At 42.1% G+C, this 16,983-nt stretch overlaps 1 protein-coding gene across 2 annotated transcripts; it reads right to left on the reverse strand.

Annotated features, from left to right (window-relative positions):
* Nucleotides 1-8,505: 8,505 nt before the first annotated feature.
* gja4 (gap junction protein alpha 4) lies at nt 8,506-13,648 on the reverse strand. 2 transcript variants are annotated; one of them, XM_035183588.2, is made up of 2 exons: nt 13,505-13,648; nt 8,506-10,655 (listed from the first exon to the last, which is right to left on the reverse strand). In XM_035183588.2, the coding sequence occupies exon 2, from the start codon at nt 10,644-10,646 to the stop codon at nt 9,543-9,545; it is 1,104 nt and encodes a 367-aa protein (XP_035039479.1). In that variant the 5' UTR covers nt 10,647-10,655; nt 13,505-13,648; the 3' UTR covers nt 8,506-9,542. The 2 variants fall into 2 exon arrangements, with proteins under 2 accessions (XP_035039479.1, XP_035039480.1); XM_035183589.2 differs by having other exon boundaries at nt 8,506-10,652; nt 13,505-13,645.
* Between the last annotated feature and the right edge of the window lie 3,335 nt (nt 13,649-16,983).

Raw genomic sequence — 16,983 nt, forward strand, 5'->3', positions numbered from 1 at the left:
TTTTCTGCAGCATTTTTTCGCATTAGAGGTTAAAGAAGTATCTGATCCACCCTCATGAAACTGCTGCTGCCAAGGACAAAAAGTTACATCAAATTCAAAGGAAGGAAGTAATGACTCTAAACAAGGAAAGACTTGGCAGTAATAAATGGAGGAATCACCAACCTATTCCCCTTACGGAGTTTGACCTATGGCACACAATGGAAAAAAAAACGACCAGTCCATTCCGAAAACCCAGCATTTCATTCCTGTTTTTTTGTATGTGAGAAACTTGATTTCTGGATTTTTCAGCACTTCAAAGCTGGCTTGAAATAGCTGTGGTCTGACCAGTGAGTCCCGAGGCTCATCTAAAAAGTTAAGGCTTATTCTCAGTAAGCTGATTCATGACCGAAAGTTTTAGAGTGAAACCCCAAATACATCAAAGTCTGTATCAGGGTGACGAATGTCTCTCACCCAGAGGAATGAACATGATACAATTTATCATTTACAATAGTAAACAACAGTTTTAAAATTTTATAATAATAAACTTGCATGTAAATCATGGAATACACAACTAAATAAACCAGATACTTTAAAACCTACTATCAGAAGACAGATGGAAATAGAAACCACACATTTAAACAAGACATTATGGGGATTCATCACCCACTACATTGATGACTAGAATCATAAGTACAGAGTTTCTAAGGTGATTAAAAACCATTAATTTTAGCTTTGAATAAATTTATAAACTTCCGTTAAATGATTTAAATCAAGATTATCTAAGACATTGCTGACACTTGAACGTGGCACTAAATTGTCTTCATCACAAACTAACTGCATTAACTCACGTCCACTAACACAAACGTACAATCACTAGCATTTATTTACGGAAAGATGTTAGATAAAAACTGCAGCTAATGGAAGCGTTTAAGGCAAAAATAGCTACCCCCCCACAATAACTAAAAATAAACCCAAACTAGTCCACAGAGATAAACACAAAAGCAAAACTGAATTCCATGTCCGGGCAAACGACAGGAGAGAAATTAGAGCAACATAAATGGCAGCGAACCCCTCACAGGCTCCATTAAAGCTACAACATAGAGAAAGGTATCAAAGTGCAAAGAAAGACACAAAACTAACAAGCGCAGTAACAACACCAGTCCATGAACCTGCTTTCTCTGGGACTGAAAAGGGGAAGCGCACCGGCTGTGGGAGCTTTAAACGCTGCTCCACTGACGACCTAATGGGAATCAGGAGGTTGGGGATCCTGGTACCTACAAGGGGGCATGAGAACATGTGTTTATCCAAAGAATCAAATCAGCCGAGAAGAGAATCCAAGCGATCCCTTTACACTGATAACAACACGTTAGTCTGGATAAGTTGAGCCATGTTGGAAGAACAGATAGATCGTTAATGTTCGCATTGCTGCAGTGGGATTGCACACAGACCACTGTTGGTCTTAACTGGCTCAAGTTTGATATGCATCGAACGACTATATACAAACGTACAACAACCACATGTGAAAACATTCCTTTTGATAAAGACATCAGTAGAACAACATGCGGCTAAAATTGACTTTCTCCTTTTATGGGCGGCTCTCTACTCTGTCTCACAGCCCACCAGTAATTTCCCAGTAATATACAGCGGCCCAACAAAACCAATGGTCCACCATCGTGGCCCAACGACCTGTACCGGGTGAACGGAAATCATGATTAAAATAATGGTTTTACGTGGAATACTGAGGTGCTGAAACAATATGGAGGAGGTCTGTGGTGATGTTGCCTGTACCTAACATGACCTCCCTGGGAAGACAGGAAAAGGGAACGGTTTCCACATATTCTATCAAGACTGCTATTGTTCTCATTATTAAAGCAAATCCACTGAGGTGGTAACAGAAGCTTTAAGAAGAATCGGTGTTTGAAGGCGAATAAGTTATTGGTGTCGTATAGAATCAGACAAGGATGTTGAAGGTAGAGGTGCCATGGAGGCTACAGCCCCCGATAATTGGTGTAGCTGCAAGGTTCACTTTTAAAGTTAAATTTGAATTGTCGCATAGTAGCATTTCTATGCATCTTTACCACGACAGCCACTGGTTGAAAGCATTAGGTTTTCTGGTCCGTCCCACTCTCATGAACACATCTCAACTATGCCTTGAGGGAATTTCCTCAAATCGGTTCAGACATTCAGTTGGACTCAAGGATGAACTGATTAGAAATTGGAGGTCAAAGGTCAAGGTTACTGAGATCTCAGGAACGTGTTATCTTAAGAACGCCTCAAGAGAATCGTTTCAAATTTGGCACAAATGTTCACTTAGACACACAGACCAACTGATCCGGTTTGCGTAGTTGAAGCTCAAGGTCATGGTGACATTTTGGCCTCTTGAACATGATATCTCACGTCTGCATTTAGTGAATTTCTTCCATTTTTGACCAGTTGTCCGTTGAACTCAAAGATGAACTGATGGTCAAAGATCACAGTGACCTCATATGAATCTGGACAAAATGTATATGGACGGAATCTGCACTTGTTGGTGGAGGCATACAACTACAGGGCTTACTAACGTTACGCTATTCTATAGACTTTCTTTTTCCAGCAGCAGCATTTTCTGACTGACTTCTACTCTCCCCGGAATCGGAAGATGTGACAACTCTTACAAAAGGACTCCGAATAATTATTCTGTTGACACTTTCACTCCAGTCCCGCAGCCTTTCCTGTGTTTAGTAATGAAGCAGGAAGGTCCATCTCTCTGAGTGGATGGTAACCTTTCCTTTGTGCCAGGATAAGTTCTGCTACGTTAGCCTGCCAGTTAATGAAACAGGGGAAAAGATTAACACTGGCTCCAGACCGGTAAATGCTGCCCTGCTATCGGCAGCCATCAGCTTGTACTCCCCTCTTTTTCTAGTTTGCTATCAGTGGAATGACCTGCTCCGGTCCAGTGACCCCGGTTGTGCGTGTGCAGAGCGGCAATTGCTTCAAGCTGGTGAAAGATTCCAGTTGAAACTAGTGAGGATGGAGAGGTGGGGGGGGGGAGTCTGCAGCTAAATTACAACGAGAGGGAGTTAACAAGGAGTGTGTGAGTGTGTGTGTGTGTGTGTGTGTGTGTGTGTGTGTGTGTGTGTGTGTCCTTCTGGGAACAATCAACAGGACAGGTTCGGCGTCTTAACAATGGCCCCGGATCCTCGCAACTGGACAGTGCTGTGGGAACCAAACTCCGAGGCTCATGGGAAGAGTGGGGCGTCTGGAGGTGTTCTATTGTTCTCGCTGGATGATGGGGGATAATAGGTGAGGGTGATGCTGGCTGTTCCTTTTTATTTTCTAAGGAGGTCCAATCGAACATCCTGAGCGGACAGGCTGGAGACGGTGCTGCAGGAACAATAGAGCTGTCTGCCTGTTGGAAGGGCACCACTTCCGCCTATTAAACACACACACACACACACACACACACACACACACACACACACACACACACACACACACACACACACACACACACACACACACACACACACACACACACACACACACACACACACACTCCTTGTTAACTCCCTCTCGTTGTAATTTAGACAGACTAAACATTTTACAATAACATTTACAGGTATATTTTTACAGGAGAATACACAAGAATAGAAAGCTGGCTGACATCGGAAGATTCTAAAAAACAATTTATCTACTACTTATTACTTATTTTACCATTTCGGTCTAATTATGGACTGCCACACTCCTTCCTGAAGACTCAATAACCTCTCCCCGTCTCCATCATTTCGGATCAATGGGCCATGTTCACACCATTTTCCTCTGACATCACACAGGATGGGAAGCTTATGCTGTAATGAACAGAATAATGAACTGCTGTGATCCAGGTTATTTGGTCATATAAACACAGGGAATGTGACTAACTGTTTTCATTTCTCAGGCCACCCACTGTTTAGCAAAGACATTAGATAGTAAAAACTGAAGGGACGTGGGACCATGGGTGCGTTTGAATAGTCCATTTTGTTTAGAAACTTCCCTAAGTGAGTGAAATGACCCGGAAGTGTTTCAGCAGCCGACACAATAAGAGCTGTTCGAATTCTCTAAATAATGAGTTACGGAGCATCAGTGTTCCCTAACTCGTCTCCTTTAGAATAGGAAACATTTGACCATCCCTTATGAAAGGAAAGGAAAATATTCCACCCCACAATTAACACGGCAGCAAAATTGAAGGCGACACAACCTCGTTGTTTCACCTAAATATAAAAGACAGAACAGCTGTTTTATTCTCATGACACGATGCAGAACTGATGTGAATCCTCACATGATCGTCTGAGCTCCTGATTTCTTCTCTGTCACATCTGTCCAGTCAGGAGTCACAGTGAACAACAAGCTAAATAAATTCATAGTTCACAACATCATCATCATAACGAAAAACAAATATGAAGGTTGTTTCAACCTCCTGACTGTGGAATGGACACAATCATTTTTTTCTCCACTTATATAAGGTTTTCTCCTTGTACACTTATGCTTAATGCTCTATCAAATGCTTTGAAACTAACTTTTGTGTTGACGCAAACTGTGTGAACACAGGACTGTTGACAGTTAATGTTGATAACATTGATAGCTTGATATAGTAGCTTGATAGCGCCAGTCGATTTTATACACAGCCTTGTATAAATGTGTCCAAGATGTGTATTAATATTTCAATATAAATACGTCCCTCATGGCCAAAAAATTGTCAGTAACCTTGAAACATGGCCCCATGTCCCTCCAGATTTTCCTATCCATTGTCCTTTCAGTTGCAGATCAGTTAGCTACCTGTGTTTATATGACAAACAAACCTGGATCACAGCAGCACAGCATTATTGTCGATAGCAGCATTTGAGTTTCCCACCCTTAACGTTATAGTAGTTGAAGTGTTTCAGAGGAAAATGGCAGGGCCTCTTGTAAGGCTCCTTCTGGAACTCTTTCCCCAAACACATCTGTGGCAGCACCAGTCTCATTTTGTTCAAGAAGTTAATCAAAGCTCTCCTTTAAAAAGATAGCCCCTATGCTTCTTCATGCTTTTACTGTCTCAATAGTCTTTGAGTATCTTAAAAGTGCCCCAATGCTCAAAACATGTTCTACAAGGACCCCACTCCCCCCTTACTATCATCGCAGTCATAGTACTCAACACAGACACAATTTTCTACGAGCTATCAGTGGTACCAGAACTCTTAATTGACTCCAGCCGTTCAGCAGTTACTTTTTGCGCATTTACCCATCAATCACTGGGCTTTTTGATGAGGTTGCCATGACATTAGGGCTTCACAACACAGGGGAGCCAGGACCAAACAATGCAACAATGCCTACTGCAGCCCCATTGTCAGGGTGAACAATCGCCAATGAGCTATCCCTGGGGAGAAACAATACTGGAACAGGAAACAGATATGGACCCACTTCCTGTCCAGGGTTTAAATTTAGGGACTGCTCAAAGCATTTCGTTGTTGTTTTTGTTGAGTAGCACAAATGGCCAAATTAAGGAGTGGGTGCTTGGACGTGACATTGTTATGGTGAAAGAGGCGGTTGTGTGTCGCTACTGTGTGTGTGCTCGTTGAAAGAAACAAAAGGATTTGGAGCATGCAACAATGTATGCCTGTCACACAAACACACGTGCGATAACGTAAACACTAAGTCCTACAAAGCGGCCTTTGCTACACCAGATAAATTATTTCCAATTACATCCAAATAGAGATATTGCATAACTTTGAAAAAACCTCCTTCATCCAGCAGCGTGCTATTTTAGGCCTCGCCCATACTTTGTTTACAGTCTGTGTGGAGGGAGGTCAGGCTGGTCATTCCTGACTTCTCAAGTGTATTTTTTGTGAGTGGGCATTTTCTGCCTGTTCAGGGGGCTTTCTAGAGATACGCAGGGCCATCAGCAGTGCAGCTGGCAGGAAGCCCGACAACAGAGCTCCCCAATTTCCAATCTCGTATCCCGATAGAGGTCATTTCATATCCAGACTTTGAATGGCACTCCTCCACCGAGGCCCAGCAGTTCCCCTGAAATTGAATCAAGCTGCACCAAAATTGAACACACTCGGCTATCAGTCCCTTAAATATGCCTGATTTATTTTTTTTCATCAAGATCCATGAATTATTCCCTGTGAAATTGATGAAAATGTCAAAAAATGCCTCTGCCCTTGGTCCAGTTCCACACTCCATCCCGTGGGCCATCCTTTCACCAAGTTTCGCAAAACACTTCAGGAGGTTTTGCAAAGTCCTGCTGACAAACAAGCAAACCACTCAAACAACAAACGAATGGACAGGGGGCGAAAAAACACAACCTCCTTGGGGAAGGCAATAAAGATGCTTATCATTACTTGTTAGTCATAACTCCTTGCTTTTCCTTAGCGTGTAAATTGGGGCTGTAGATACGCCAGCTGTTATTGTGTGTTTTTGCTATACTTTATTGGTTGTCATTCATGGACTGTGTATGTACCGTTTGACATGATTCTTACATAGGTGGTAAAAGAGGTTGGTTTTGTGGAGAACGGTCTGTGGCATAATTAGCTAAGTATGGTTTTCTGGTCAGTGTTAACTTCATGCAGATTTCCTGCTTTCATGCTTGTTGTGAACATTGTTCCAACATTGCCCTAAGGAGCCATGTGATTTACAGCACAACGAAGTAAACAAAATAGTATCATTTGGAAGAAAAGACATTTCTATTATCACATGATACATTGTCTTATCACAGGGTGTAGGGATTTGAGTTGAGATTTGCTTTTCAACCCATGGGTTGTCCTTATGTAAGACCAGCTGGAGCCTGTTTGATGGCCCTTGGAACGACTTTACAATCTTAAGAACTTGTGCGTGAATGTGTGTGTCCACTCATTTACGACTCTGCAGGTTTGCCGCTTCTTTGTGTGTGATCAACAGCACCAACACAGTGAGGAAATGCATCAGCTGTGACTTCAACAATGTCGGGAAACGTGTTCCCACAGTTTGGATGTATCAAGGATGACCTGTCGCACAGATTTGGGTCTTTCCAGCAAATGACCCCCACTCCTCCTTTAGCACAGCTTGAATCTCAAAATCGTTCAAAAACTATGTGACTCATAAAACCGGTGAATGGAAGAACATTTTCTTAATGTCCTATTGTCGTGACAGAGAAACATGCAGTTAAAACATTAACTAGTTAGTGAGCTTTATAAAAGGGCTGCAATTTCAATGGAGGGCAAAAATGAGAGTTGGAGCAGCACTCGCTGTTGTTTTCATCCTGGAGGTTTATATTTGCTTCCGTGAACAGGAGGTGAGAGTTCCCCCACAAAAAGAACAGAGCAGGGCCTCTTCGGCTCCATCGCCTATAGGAAGATGGGTAAAGTAAAGGGAACTCTGCCGTTCCGCTGCTTTGGTTGGCAGCGACCGGGCTTATATGAGGTCACAGTGTGCAATCTGTTCCGTGACCCCCCTGGCTTTTTTGTGAGCAAACACACATGACCGGTCACATGGACGCATTCGCGCAAGCGCACAAGCATCCCTCCCACCCACTTGGACTGAGATAACAAGGCTGCACGAGAATGCCAGCCAAGTTCTCGTGAACAGGCATTGAACTGGGCAGCTCCGGCAGGCTCTGCTTGGATTGTTCTCTCTGCCAATTTATCCTCGACACACTGAGAGGCTGCCGACAACAAAAAACACATTCCTCTCTGAGTACTCAGATAGTCTTTCTATTGTTAAATCACAATACATTTAGATAAAAACTGCTGCAAAAGAAAAAACAATCAGAGTCTGATTTCTGCTTTTCAGCTGGTTTTAGTCGGCTCCACACAGTTCCTGTATGAGAGCCTGCCTCACCTACATTTCCCACAAACCCTCTTTCCTGCCATAGATAACTGCTTATCGTCATGGAGACAGTTCTGTAAATTGCTGGAAATGAGTGCCGTATTGCAGAGGGCTGCAGCCACATCTCTGGAAAGACATATGGCCACATTCATTTGGAGCCCGGGCGAGCACCTTTGTCGAAGGTGCTGGATTCTATCAGCTCCTCTCCACAGAAAGCGGTGTTAGCAGTGTCAGCTGTGGCCAGGGGATATCAAATAGAGGCAGAACAAAGTGCTGTTCCACCTGGTATGAACTTTTACTGGCATATAATTGATGCCTTTCTTCTCTACCGCCAAGAGCTGTGGATTTGAAAACAACCATTAAATCACAGATATTTTTCCCTCCTCAGGTTATGCTTATGATACTCTGCGAGGCTCATCCACTTCTCCACACATTGGCCTTTCTATTATTCCCAAAGCGCCTTCTCCTGAGTGATTTATTGCTTCCGTATTGTGACAGTATTTGGATAGTGGAAATTGTACGGCTTGGACAAAGAAGCAACACACACTTGGGAGACATTTTCCTCCTCATGGAAATCTCATCCCTGCATTCAGAGAGAGAAGGGAATAAAGCCATCACCACATAGAGCCTCTGTATAGATTGCAAATATTGCAGTAGGTGACTGTTTAGGGGGGAATTTATTTCCTGAATATATAATCCTTAATTGATAAATTGACAGTGTCATCATTCATTTATAGTAGTTTACACTTTATTTTATTCAAAATAATAAATATTAACAATTTGTCACAATAGCTTAAACATTAAATACAGTTTTCACATAATTAGTCATTTCCTGTTGTTGAACTTGCACATTTCTGTACCTCTTTCAGTCCATTCACCGTGCAATCACAAATGCACTCGTTTACTTTCTCAACTCTCTCAAGCTCACTGAAAGGTTTGCTTTTCAAACTGGATGCTCGCCTTCCCTCCATTATTCAGCGGCAGTGATGATGTGTGCTGTGGTCCTCTCGCTCCTGCTTTCTCCATAAATAAAATACCACTGATACTGGAAAAGATAAGTCTCACACTACGCCAGAATTCCCATGACTTCCAACTCCACATCCTCAACTCAAGTGGCCAAAACACACTGGGTGAAAGGGGAAAAGTACATTGTATGTCCATATGTGTGCGTGCGTGCGTGCGTGCCTGTGTCCACGCAGCCATTATCCTCTTGGGAGCTGGAGCGAGGACCCAGAGACCAGTACATTCCACAGTGTGGACAGAGCCGTGGGGAGAAGAGAGGGGGGGGCTTCAAACAGCACCATGGGTTACAGTGCAAATCTCAGAGGAATATGCTTAAATCTGCCTCTGCTGCATTCCCTCCCATACACACTCACACGGTTTCCCTCGGACCCCCCACTGCAGTGTTTTTTTCCACTGTCGCATCAAGCACCAAAAGCCATTAAATGCAATTTGAAGGCATCTTATGACTGTAATCTTCTCATAGCCGAGTGTTCATCGTCTTTGCCTTGGGGAGTGTTCTCAGAATGTTGCGTTTTGAATAGCCTCATTTATCTGGTAAATCTCTGGCTGAACGTCTACCTGCCTCTGAGGCATCGCGGGTCACAGTGCAATAGTTGTTCTTCTTCATGTCTCCCTTATTCGAGTTGTCGGCCCGCACTCCTGACACCCAAGGGTCATGTGCAGAATACCACTAATAAGTAAAAAAAAAAGAGCAAGAAACCAAACAAAGCTTTCATAGTCATAAACAACATCTGACTGCCTCAAACATAATGTTTCAGCTTGGACTGGACCTTATGGCCACCCTTAGTGTTTTTAACTGTGTGATGCACTTGTTTTTTATAATGGACTCTTGGCGAATGTGACGTCCTCATTGCGCCCATGCAGTTCACATAACTAGGAAGCAGGTCACTCCCAGCTTCTGCGGCCAGATCCCGGTCGCTCTCACAGGGATTGGAGTGGCATGTAGCCTCATTCTGCATGGGGAGGCTGGTGTGACTCCCTGCTGTGTAAGACTGTGACACCGCCGCCTGAAGTTCTGGAGTCTTTTGTCTGGCCGGTACTTGCTCAGGTACTTGAGGTAGGTATTCTCGCCGCTTAGCACTGTAGCGCTTCTCCAGCTGGTGGGAGATGGCGAGCTGAAGGAGGTGGAGGAGCTCGAAGAGGTTGAGGACAAGGGAGACGGCAGCGATCACCTGAGTGTAGATGGTGAAGATGGTCTTCTCCGTGGGCCGAGAGACGAAGCAGTCCACCGTGTAAGGACAGGGGAACCCGTTGCACTCAAACTTTGCTGGTATGATGAAGCCGTTGTAGAGGATCCACAGCCCCACGATGAAGCCGGCCTCCAGGAGGACTTTTACGATGATGCTTAATGCGTACGCACACAGCAGCCTGCCTTTCAGTTTAGGGGCCTCAGGAGTAGCCTTTTCAGCTTTTCTACCTTTCCCCCCCTCCTCTGGTTTCTCCTTCTCCTCTGCACTGTCTTTGGTCACTTTCTTATTGCTCCCATCTCCTCTCTTACTTCCGCCACCCTCCTCTTCCTCTTTTTCCTTGTCCTTTCCGGCCCTTATAGCCACATATCCGAAATAGAAGATGGTCGGCGTGGACACGAAGATCACTTGGAGGACAAAGTAGCGAAAGTGGGAAATGGGAAAGGCTTTGTCGTAGCACACGGGAGTGCAGCCAGGTTGGCGCGTGTTGCAGACGAAGTCGGCCTGCTCGTCATCCCAGGCAGATTCGGCAGCAGCTCCCAACACCAACATACGAAACAGGAAGAGCACGGTGAGCCAGATACGGCCGAGGCCTGTCGAGTACTCTTGGCCCTCCTCCAGCAGATGCTCCAGGAAGGACCAGTCAGCTCTGGACATCCTCTGCTTCTATGGGACAGTTCAGAGATAATGTCAAAACAGTTCTTCCAACTTTTGACAGATTGCATGCTGACACAAAAATGTTTGGAGAATATAACTAAGGATGCAAAATATTTACGTTTCTTTTTTTGGAGAACAAGTAGAAATCAGTACAACGTTTATGGAATTATGCCATTGGGGTGTTTTTCAGCTTCAGTACTTCCCCCCTGGATTTTTTTCTTCTGGGCTTAGACGTTTTTGTGCAATAAGTTTGTCAAAATTCCCCAACCTTTAAGAGAATAGCTGTAGCTAGAACGTGGAAAATCTAAACGACTTTTTGAGCACAAGCGGAGCAAATCGAAGTACAAGCATGCGTTAGTTGAGAACAAGCGCATTACTAAGTCTGAATGTGGAATCAATGGGTCCCGCTCTCAGACTAAAAGACCACACTTTTGAATAAAGATAAGAAAAAATGGCCTGAGGCTCAAAATAGAAATTTCCAGCGTAGATATTAAATGTGTGAACTATGATAGGAAAAACAGTTTCATCAATAGCTCATCAAAACATTCTTACAAATATTGTGGGTTGTTTTCGTGACTGAGGGTCAGGTCTGTCCTCGTGGAACCAAACTGTTATGAAACAAAACTTCAAATTACCCTCTCTTCTGCTAGTTCAAATTGGGAGCTGCTGTGTCAGGTGACTGGACCCAGCTCCATCCGCATAGCTGTACTTGTTATGTGTGTCTTTTAGATTCCCAACCCTTCCATTCACATCACTGAACACACTGGGTTGGATGCATTACTTAACACCTAACCTGTATGTTTTATTTCCTTAACAAATTTGCTAACGCACACGTTTTTCATTATTTCTATAAGCAGCAAATGAGCTAAGCTTCTCCAACCTATTCAACATAATGGCGTCTTTTATACTTTTTTTTACTACGAGTGTATCTGACTTTGACTGTAGGCTCCTATTAGTTCTTCCATGAGCTCACTGCACTGTTGATGTTCGGGTGGGCTCCAACTCCCCATCATCAAGATGGGAAAAAACAAAGCCCCTACACATTAAAATGAACTAAAACAAAACCACATGGCACTAAAGTTGTTTAGCATGAATGGAAACACTGTACAATCTCACTGTTCACACTCAAACTGGATTAAGTGAGTCCTAGAGAGGCCCCTTAAAACTTTTACATCTTATACATTCTATTTTTAAAGGTGGGTTTATGAGTGACTTAAAGCAGTTTCAAATTATAAACTCCTTTAATGACATTTTGAGTCAGCAGTTGCTGGAAACTTTTAGTGACAAATGGCACCGTCAGTGGCTTGTCGGGAAGCTTGATGTGGACGCGCACGCACGCACACACGCATCTGAACAAACATCCTGTCTGGGGGAGTCAAGGCACCACTGTGACATTTGTCTGTTTGTTTAGACTATTTATGTTTTTCTGTTGTTTCTTCCCCTGTGAGAAAAAAAAACTTTCCTTGATAAAGAAAACACTAACTTTTCTGACAGGATTAGACGGTGGACAATGGACTGACAGGGATCATAAAATCTAAAACCACACTGATCCACTTATCCTCAAGTCTAGAGGATTATTCTTATCACCTCAAAATACAACAAAGATTCGAATACCAGTTCACATGGAAAATTGATTAAATTAAACCAGTAAGTGCTTAATATAATGTATAAACACAATACAATGAAGTCCTATCACCAAGAAACAATTACTGTCACAGACACTAAATCACAGTAGGCTTTTCATTATTACTTTATAAATAACATTAATCTTAATAGGTGTATTATTGCCATATACTCTAAGTTATTATATGGGTTGAAATAAATAATCCGTTATTGAAAAGAACAACCAGAATAAATCAAATCATTATTAGTTGCAAAAATAAAGGAAACTTATGTAGGCTATCAAAATAGTTATATAAGTTTTACAAGACATTGCAATTTGTAAAACGATTACACAAGGTGGACGAAATAACAGCACAATGACCAGATGTGAACTTTTACAACTTTTAAAGTTCCAGTAAAATGTGTTTTATTGGCCTTTAAGTCTACTTCATTATGACAATTATTAATTATTTGCTTTGCTGTTGATGTTTTTCTATCTGTTTTGATTTTGGGAAGCAATATTATAAAGAATATGCCAATAATAAACATAAGATTATGTTTATTTAAAAAGTACTAAAACGTATAGAAAGACTAATTTGTGCTTATATTACAGAAGTTTCAAAAAGTTTTTAAAGTATTAAGACACTGCAATTCACTGTTGTAATACAGAAGGTGATCAAATGACAGCACAACGACCAAAAGTGAAAATCACTATGTTTTGAAACTTAAAACTTTTACAGTACTAGTAAAACTTCTGATATATCAGCCTGCGTAAATCTTTCAATACTTGTATCTGTAACACGATTAATTGTCATTTGATTTGCTGTGTGTGTTTCTTTCCAATCATATATGATTTACTTGAAGCATTTAAATAATATAACTTATATTATAACATAACTTATAGTAGGGTTAAATAATAAATACCAATACATGCATTGCCAATACTATACATAATGAGATTATGTATATTTGAAAAGTAATCATAAAGTATTGAAAGACAGATTCAATACAACAGAAGTTTGACTGGAACTTTAAAAGTTGCGAAAGTTTAAAAAGACACTCTGCAATTCACTACACGAATAATGGGCACAAATTATGAATGAAAAGTCTGACAGAACTTATATATAGACACCTGAAGAAATGTTTGTCAGCCACTTTGGGTGAACACACTGCATTTCACTCATAGAGAAATTACACGAATAAAAGTTATAGTCACGTAAATCAACAGTTTTCTCATTCCTCTAGAGACTCCTCACCTTTCTCTCTCGTGAAGCCTTGTTCGTCTCCTCACTGCTTCACCAGGCTCTTTACGCACTGCGGTGGTCCACACGGCTCTGCGCAGCACGGCTCGTATCGGCCTTCTTTTTAAAACGGAATCGATGTAATCGGAAAAAACAGAGAGTGGGGCGACCTTTCCCATGCCTGCTCCTCTAGCCCTGCCTCCCTCAGGAAGCTGGTCCAGGAAATGGGATGGATGAAGTCAGAAGTGCTGGTGCTGGGTTCCGTGCGCTCGGACGCACGGGATCAACTTCGTTTTGGGTTTTTTTTTTAGACAAAAACCAGTAATTAGCATTAATTGCATGGGACCATCGCCTGACTTGTGTTATTTAAAGGTTAGAGGCTTGGAAGGAAATCGAGTGGAGTGCAGTGGAAAAATAGGAGGGGGTCTCAAATGTCATGTTTTTTTTATGACATTTAAAACATTTAATATGTCAGTGAGGCACCATTATAATTTGCTAAATTAAAAAAAAAACAACCTTGCTCTCTCCTCCTCAGTGCCCTCACCCTCAGCCCCTTTTAATAACAGATCAGGATCAGATGATTATTACACAACTGGCATTCACACTCGTGCAATGTTCCATCGCGCCACACTATGGCGCCAGTCACCTTATTTCCACTGAGCACGGATCAATGAAGGCAGCAGCTGGGATTGAAACGTGAATCTCATTGGATTTGTTTCTAGAATCGATTTATGGATCTCCAGATGTTTATGCCAGCAGCTTGTTGCTGTGGTAACGCCTCCTCTATTAATCATTATACCTGCATCCATCTATCTAATATTACACATTGCTGCAAACTGTCTTCAACCTCTAAACAGGTAAGTCCCATTGAGATCAAGATCTAATTTTCAAGGGAGACCTGCATATATTAGTGCATTAATAGCACATGGAACAAACAATTTGAATGTAAATAAACATCCTTACAACACAAATAAAAATACTAGTTATACATATATAAAACTGAACAAAATGCAATACTATTACAGTTGAATGAACAAGTTAAAAACAATCACAGTTAAAATCATCTGTGGTTTTTACTTGATTTTTAAAATGACCCATTGGGACCAGGATATCAAACTATATTACAATGGGTGGTGCAAAGAATCTAAAAGCAATCTTTCCCAGGTCAGTTTTAATTGTAGGAACTTGCAGCAGTAGCCGTTAACTGTAACATTATACTATGGAGGAATTACATTTTAAATCTTTATGTCAAATTAAGTGCATGTAAAAATCCGGATGTAGGCTACATTCACTCATGGGTTAATCTCTCTCTCTCTCTCTCTCTCTCTCTCTCTCTCTCTCTCTCTCTCTCTCTCTCTCTCTCTCTCTCTCTCTCTGTATATACATATATATATAATGGCTGGTGTGTGTGTTATGAGATTTAAATGTCAATGTTGTGGTATTTCTGAAGTATAGTGCCTTTACGTAAAATTGCACAATAATTTGTGTCTACTTATGCAAACTGTGTAGCAAGATCTCACCTTGTTTATGTGTTTATTGGAAAGGTCTTCAGTCTTTTCAGTCGAGGACTGGAGCCAGCCGGCTGTGCACACGTTTGTTTTGTTTGCATATGTGTGTCTCAAGAACCAAAACAAGCCCGAAATGTTGCTATGATTCAGATTTTCAGTGCTTACTCGTTGGAAGTGTTCGGAAGATAATGCAAAACCTTGAGGCGTGATTTGGCAAGATATCAGATAATACAATGCATCTTTTCCAAACAAGCCTCTCGTCTATGTGCTGTTAGTAAAAGCTTGCTGGAAGCCTAGATTCCATATCTTAAATCAAATCTGGCACAAGCTGGGGCTGCACAATGCTGTGACCATTAAACCCAATGGCCTCCTCGTGTCACAGAGAAATTGAAATTGGGATTGATTGTAAACGAGCATTTTATTCGTATGCGTTTAATGCATGATAACACAAATTCAAGCAGCAAGTCATAATGCCGTTCAGTGACCGTATCACATGCTATAACATAGTCCGTACCAATCCAGCTGCTCCTGGCCGCACCAGTTATCACCTACTGACACCGCCATCAGTCAAATTTAAGTGTTTGCTGAGAAGTCATCTCCACACAGTCGTTCCCAATCAGCTCAGCGCCATTATAAGTGTCAATATGTAGATTATAGGAAGAGTAAGGAGTCCGGGTCTATCTCCCCGGCCGTGGCACAGAGCGGAGTTTTATATAAAGCCTGGAAAATTGACAGTGAATCATCCTGACAGATCAGCTTCTTGCTCTTTTCTTTGGTCATTACATTGGTAGATGAATGGCGAGGAGGGAAGTGAGGGCAGCCGACAGAGAGTAATGGAACTGTTTCCATTCAGGAGATGTGTTACGCCTTCCCGTGTTCACTGTGTTCTCCCAGTTATCAATGAAACTAATTGCCAGGCTCCACTTCAATCAGCTCCTCACCGCAGGACACATTTGAACATGCGCCGTTGTATTTTACGACAGAATCAGTCCCGTGTGTACGTCAGTGAGCTCAGTAATGCAGATTTGAAAGAGGAGCTGGGACACTAATTCAAAGATGAGCTGGAAAAACCAAATTAGAAGTTTGGGGAGGAAAGATCTTTGGTAGTTTTTCATTTGATAAAAGCTACAAGAAAGGTCATACAATCCAGACTGGGGTGTTGTCATGGGTTAAAATGAAACAGAAGTTTAAAAAACAAGATGACCTGATCCATTTACCAGACAGCCTAGGTACCTGCAGGGAAAAAGAAATAGTGACAGCCAACAAATTATGTTCATGTTTGTGATTTTGTCTTACATGAATAAGTAATGGAGGCAGTGTTAAATCAACCTGAGCTTGCTTTGCTAGATGATTAACGGCATCTTCCGTAGAAAAACAGGCTGGAACACTCTCTACCCAATCTCTCTATACCCTCTGACAAGATGCCTATATGGAGGAGAAAATTATTTTTTTGAAAATGAGAAAAATACTGTGTCAGACCCATAGAGTGGCTGGTAATTCATTCATCACATGTGTGCAGACTGAAACGTCTCATTAATCACATTCGTGGTTCCCAGAGTATGAATCCATACCGACTTTGGTCATCTCCGGACTTCCAGCTCCGCCATGAGTTTGACATTTGTGGTTTTTAGTGAAGCATACTGTGACATTCGATACAGATACAGGATGATTCCGACAGATATTAGTGAACAACAACATCCACCTTCAGGCTGATTCATGCTTCTGCGTTGAAGCTACGCCGTAGGTGCGCACGTAGCCTTCTCACGTAGCCTACGCACGGGGCCCGAGCATTCATAGTTGTGTGTAGGTGTGTGTGACACGAGTTACAATTACACCACCGAACGCTAGTGGCGGTAGAGTTTCTATGCTGGTGTTTCTGGTCCGTTTATTTACAAATTCTCTGGCGTCTCTGTTTACTTCAGAAAAATGGCGAGTGTGACTAAGCAGATCGTGTTGGAGTTAGATAGATGTTGAAGAGCAATTACT

Source organism: Hippoglossus stenolepis, chromosome 17 (genome assembly GCF_022539355.2).
Source record: "Hippoglossus stenolepis isolate QCI-W04-F060 chromosome 17, HSTE1.2, whole genome shotgun sequence".
Lineage (NCBI taxonomy): Eukaryota > Metazoa > Chordata > Actinopteri > Pleuronectiformes > Pleuronectidae > Hippoglossus > Hippoglossus stenolepis.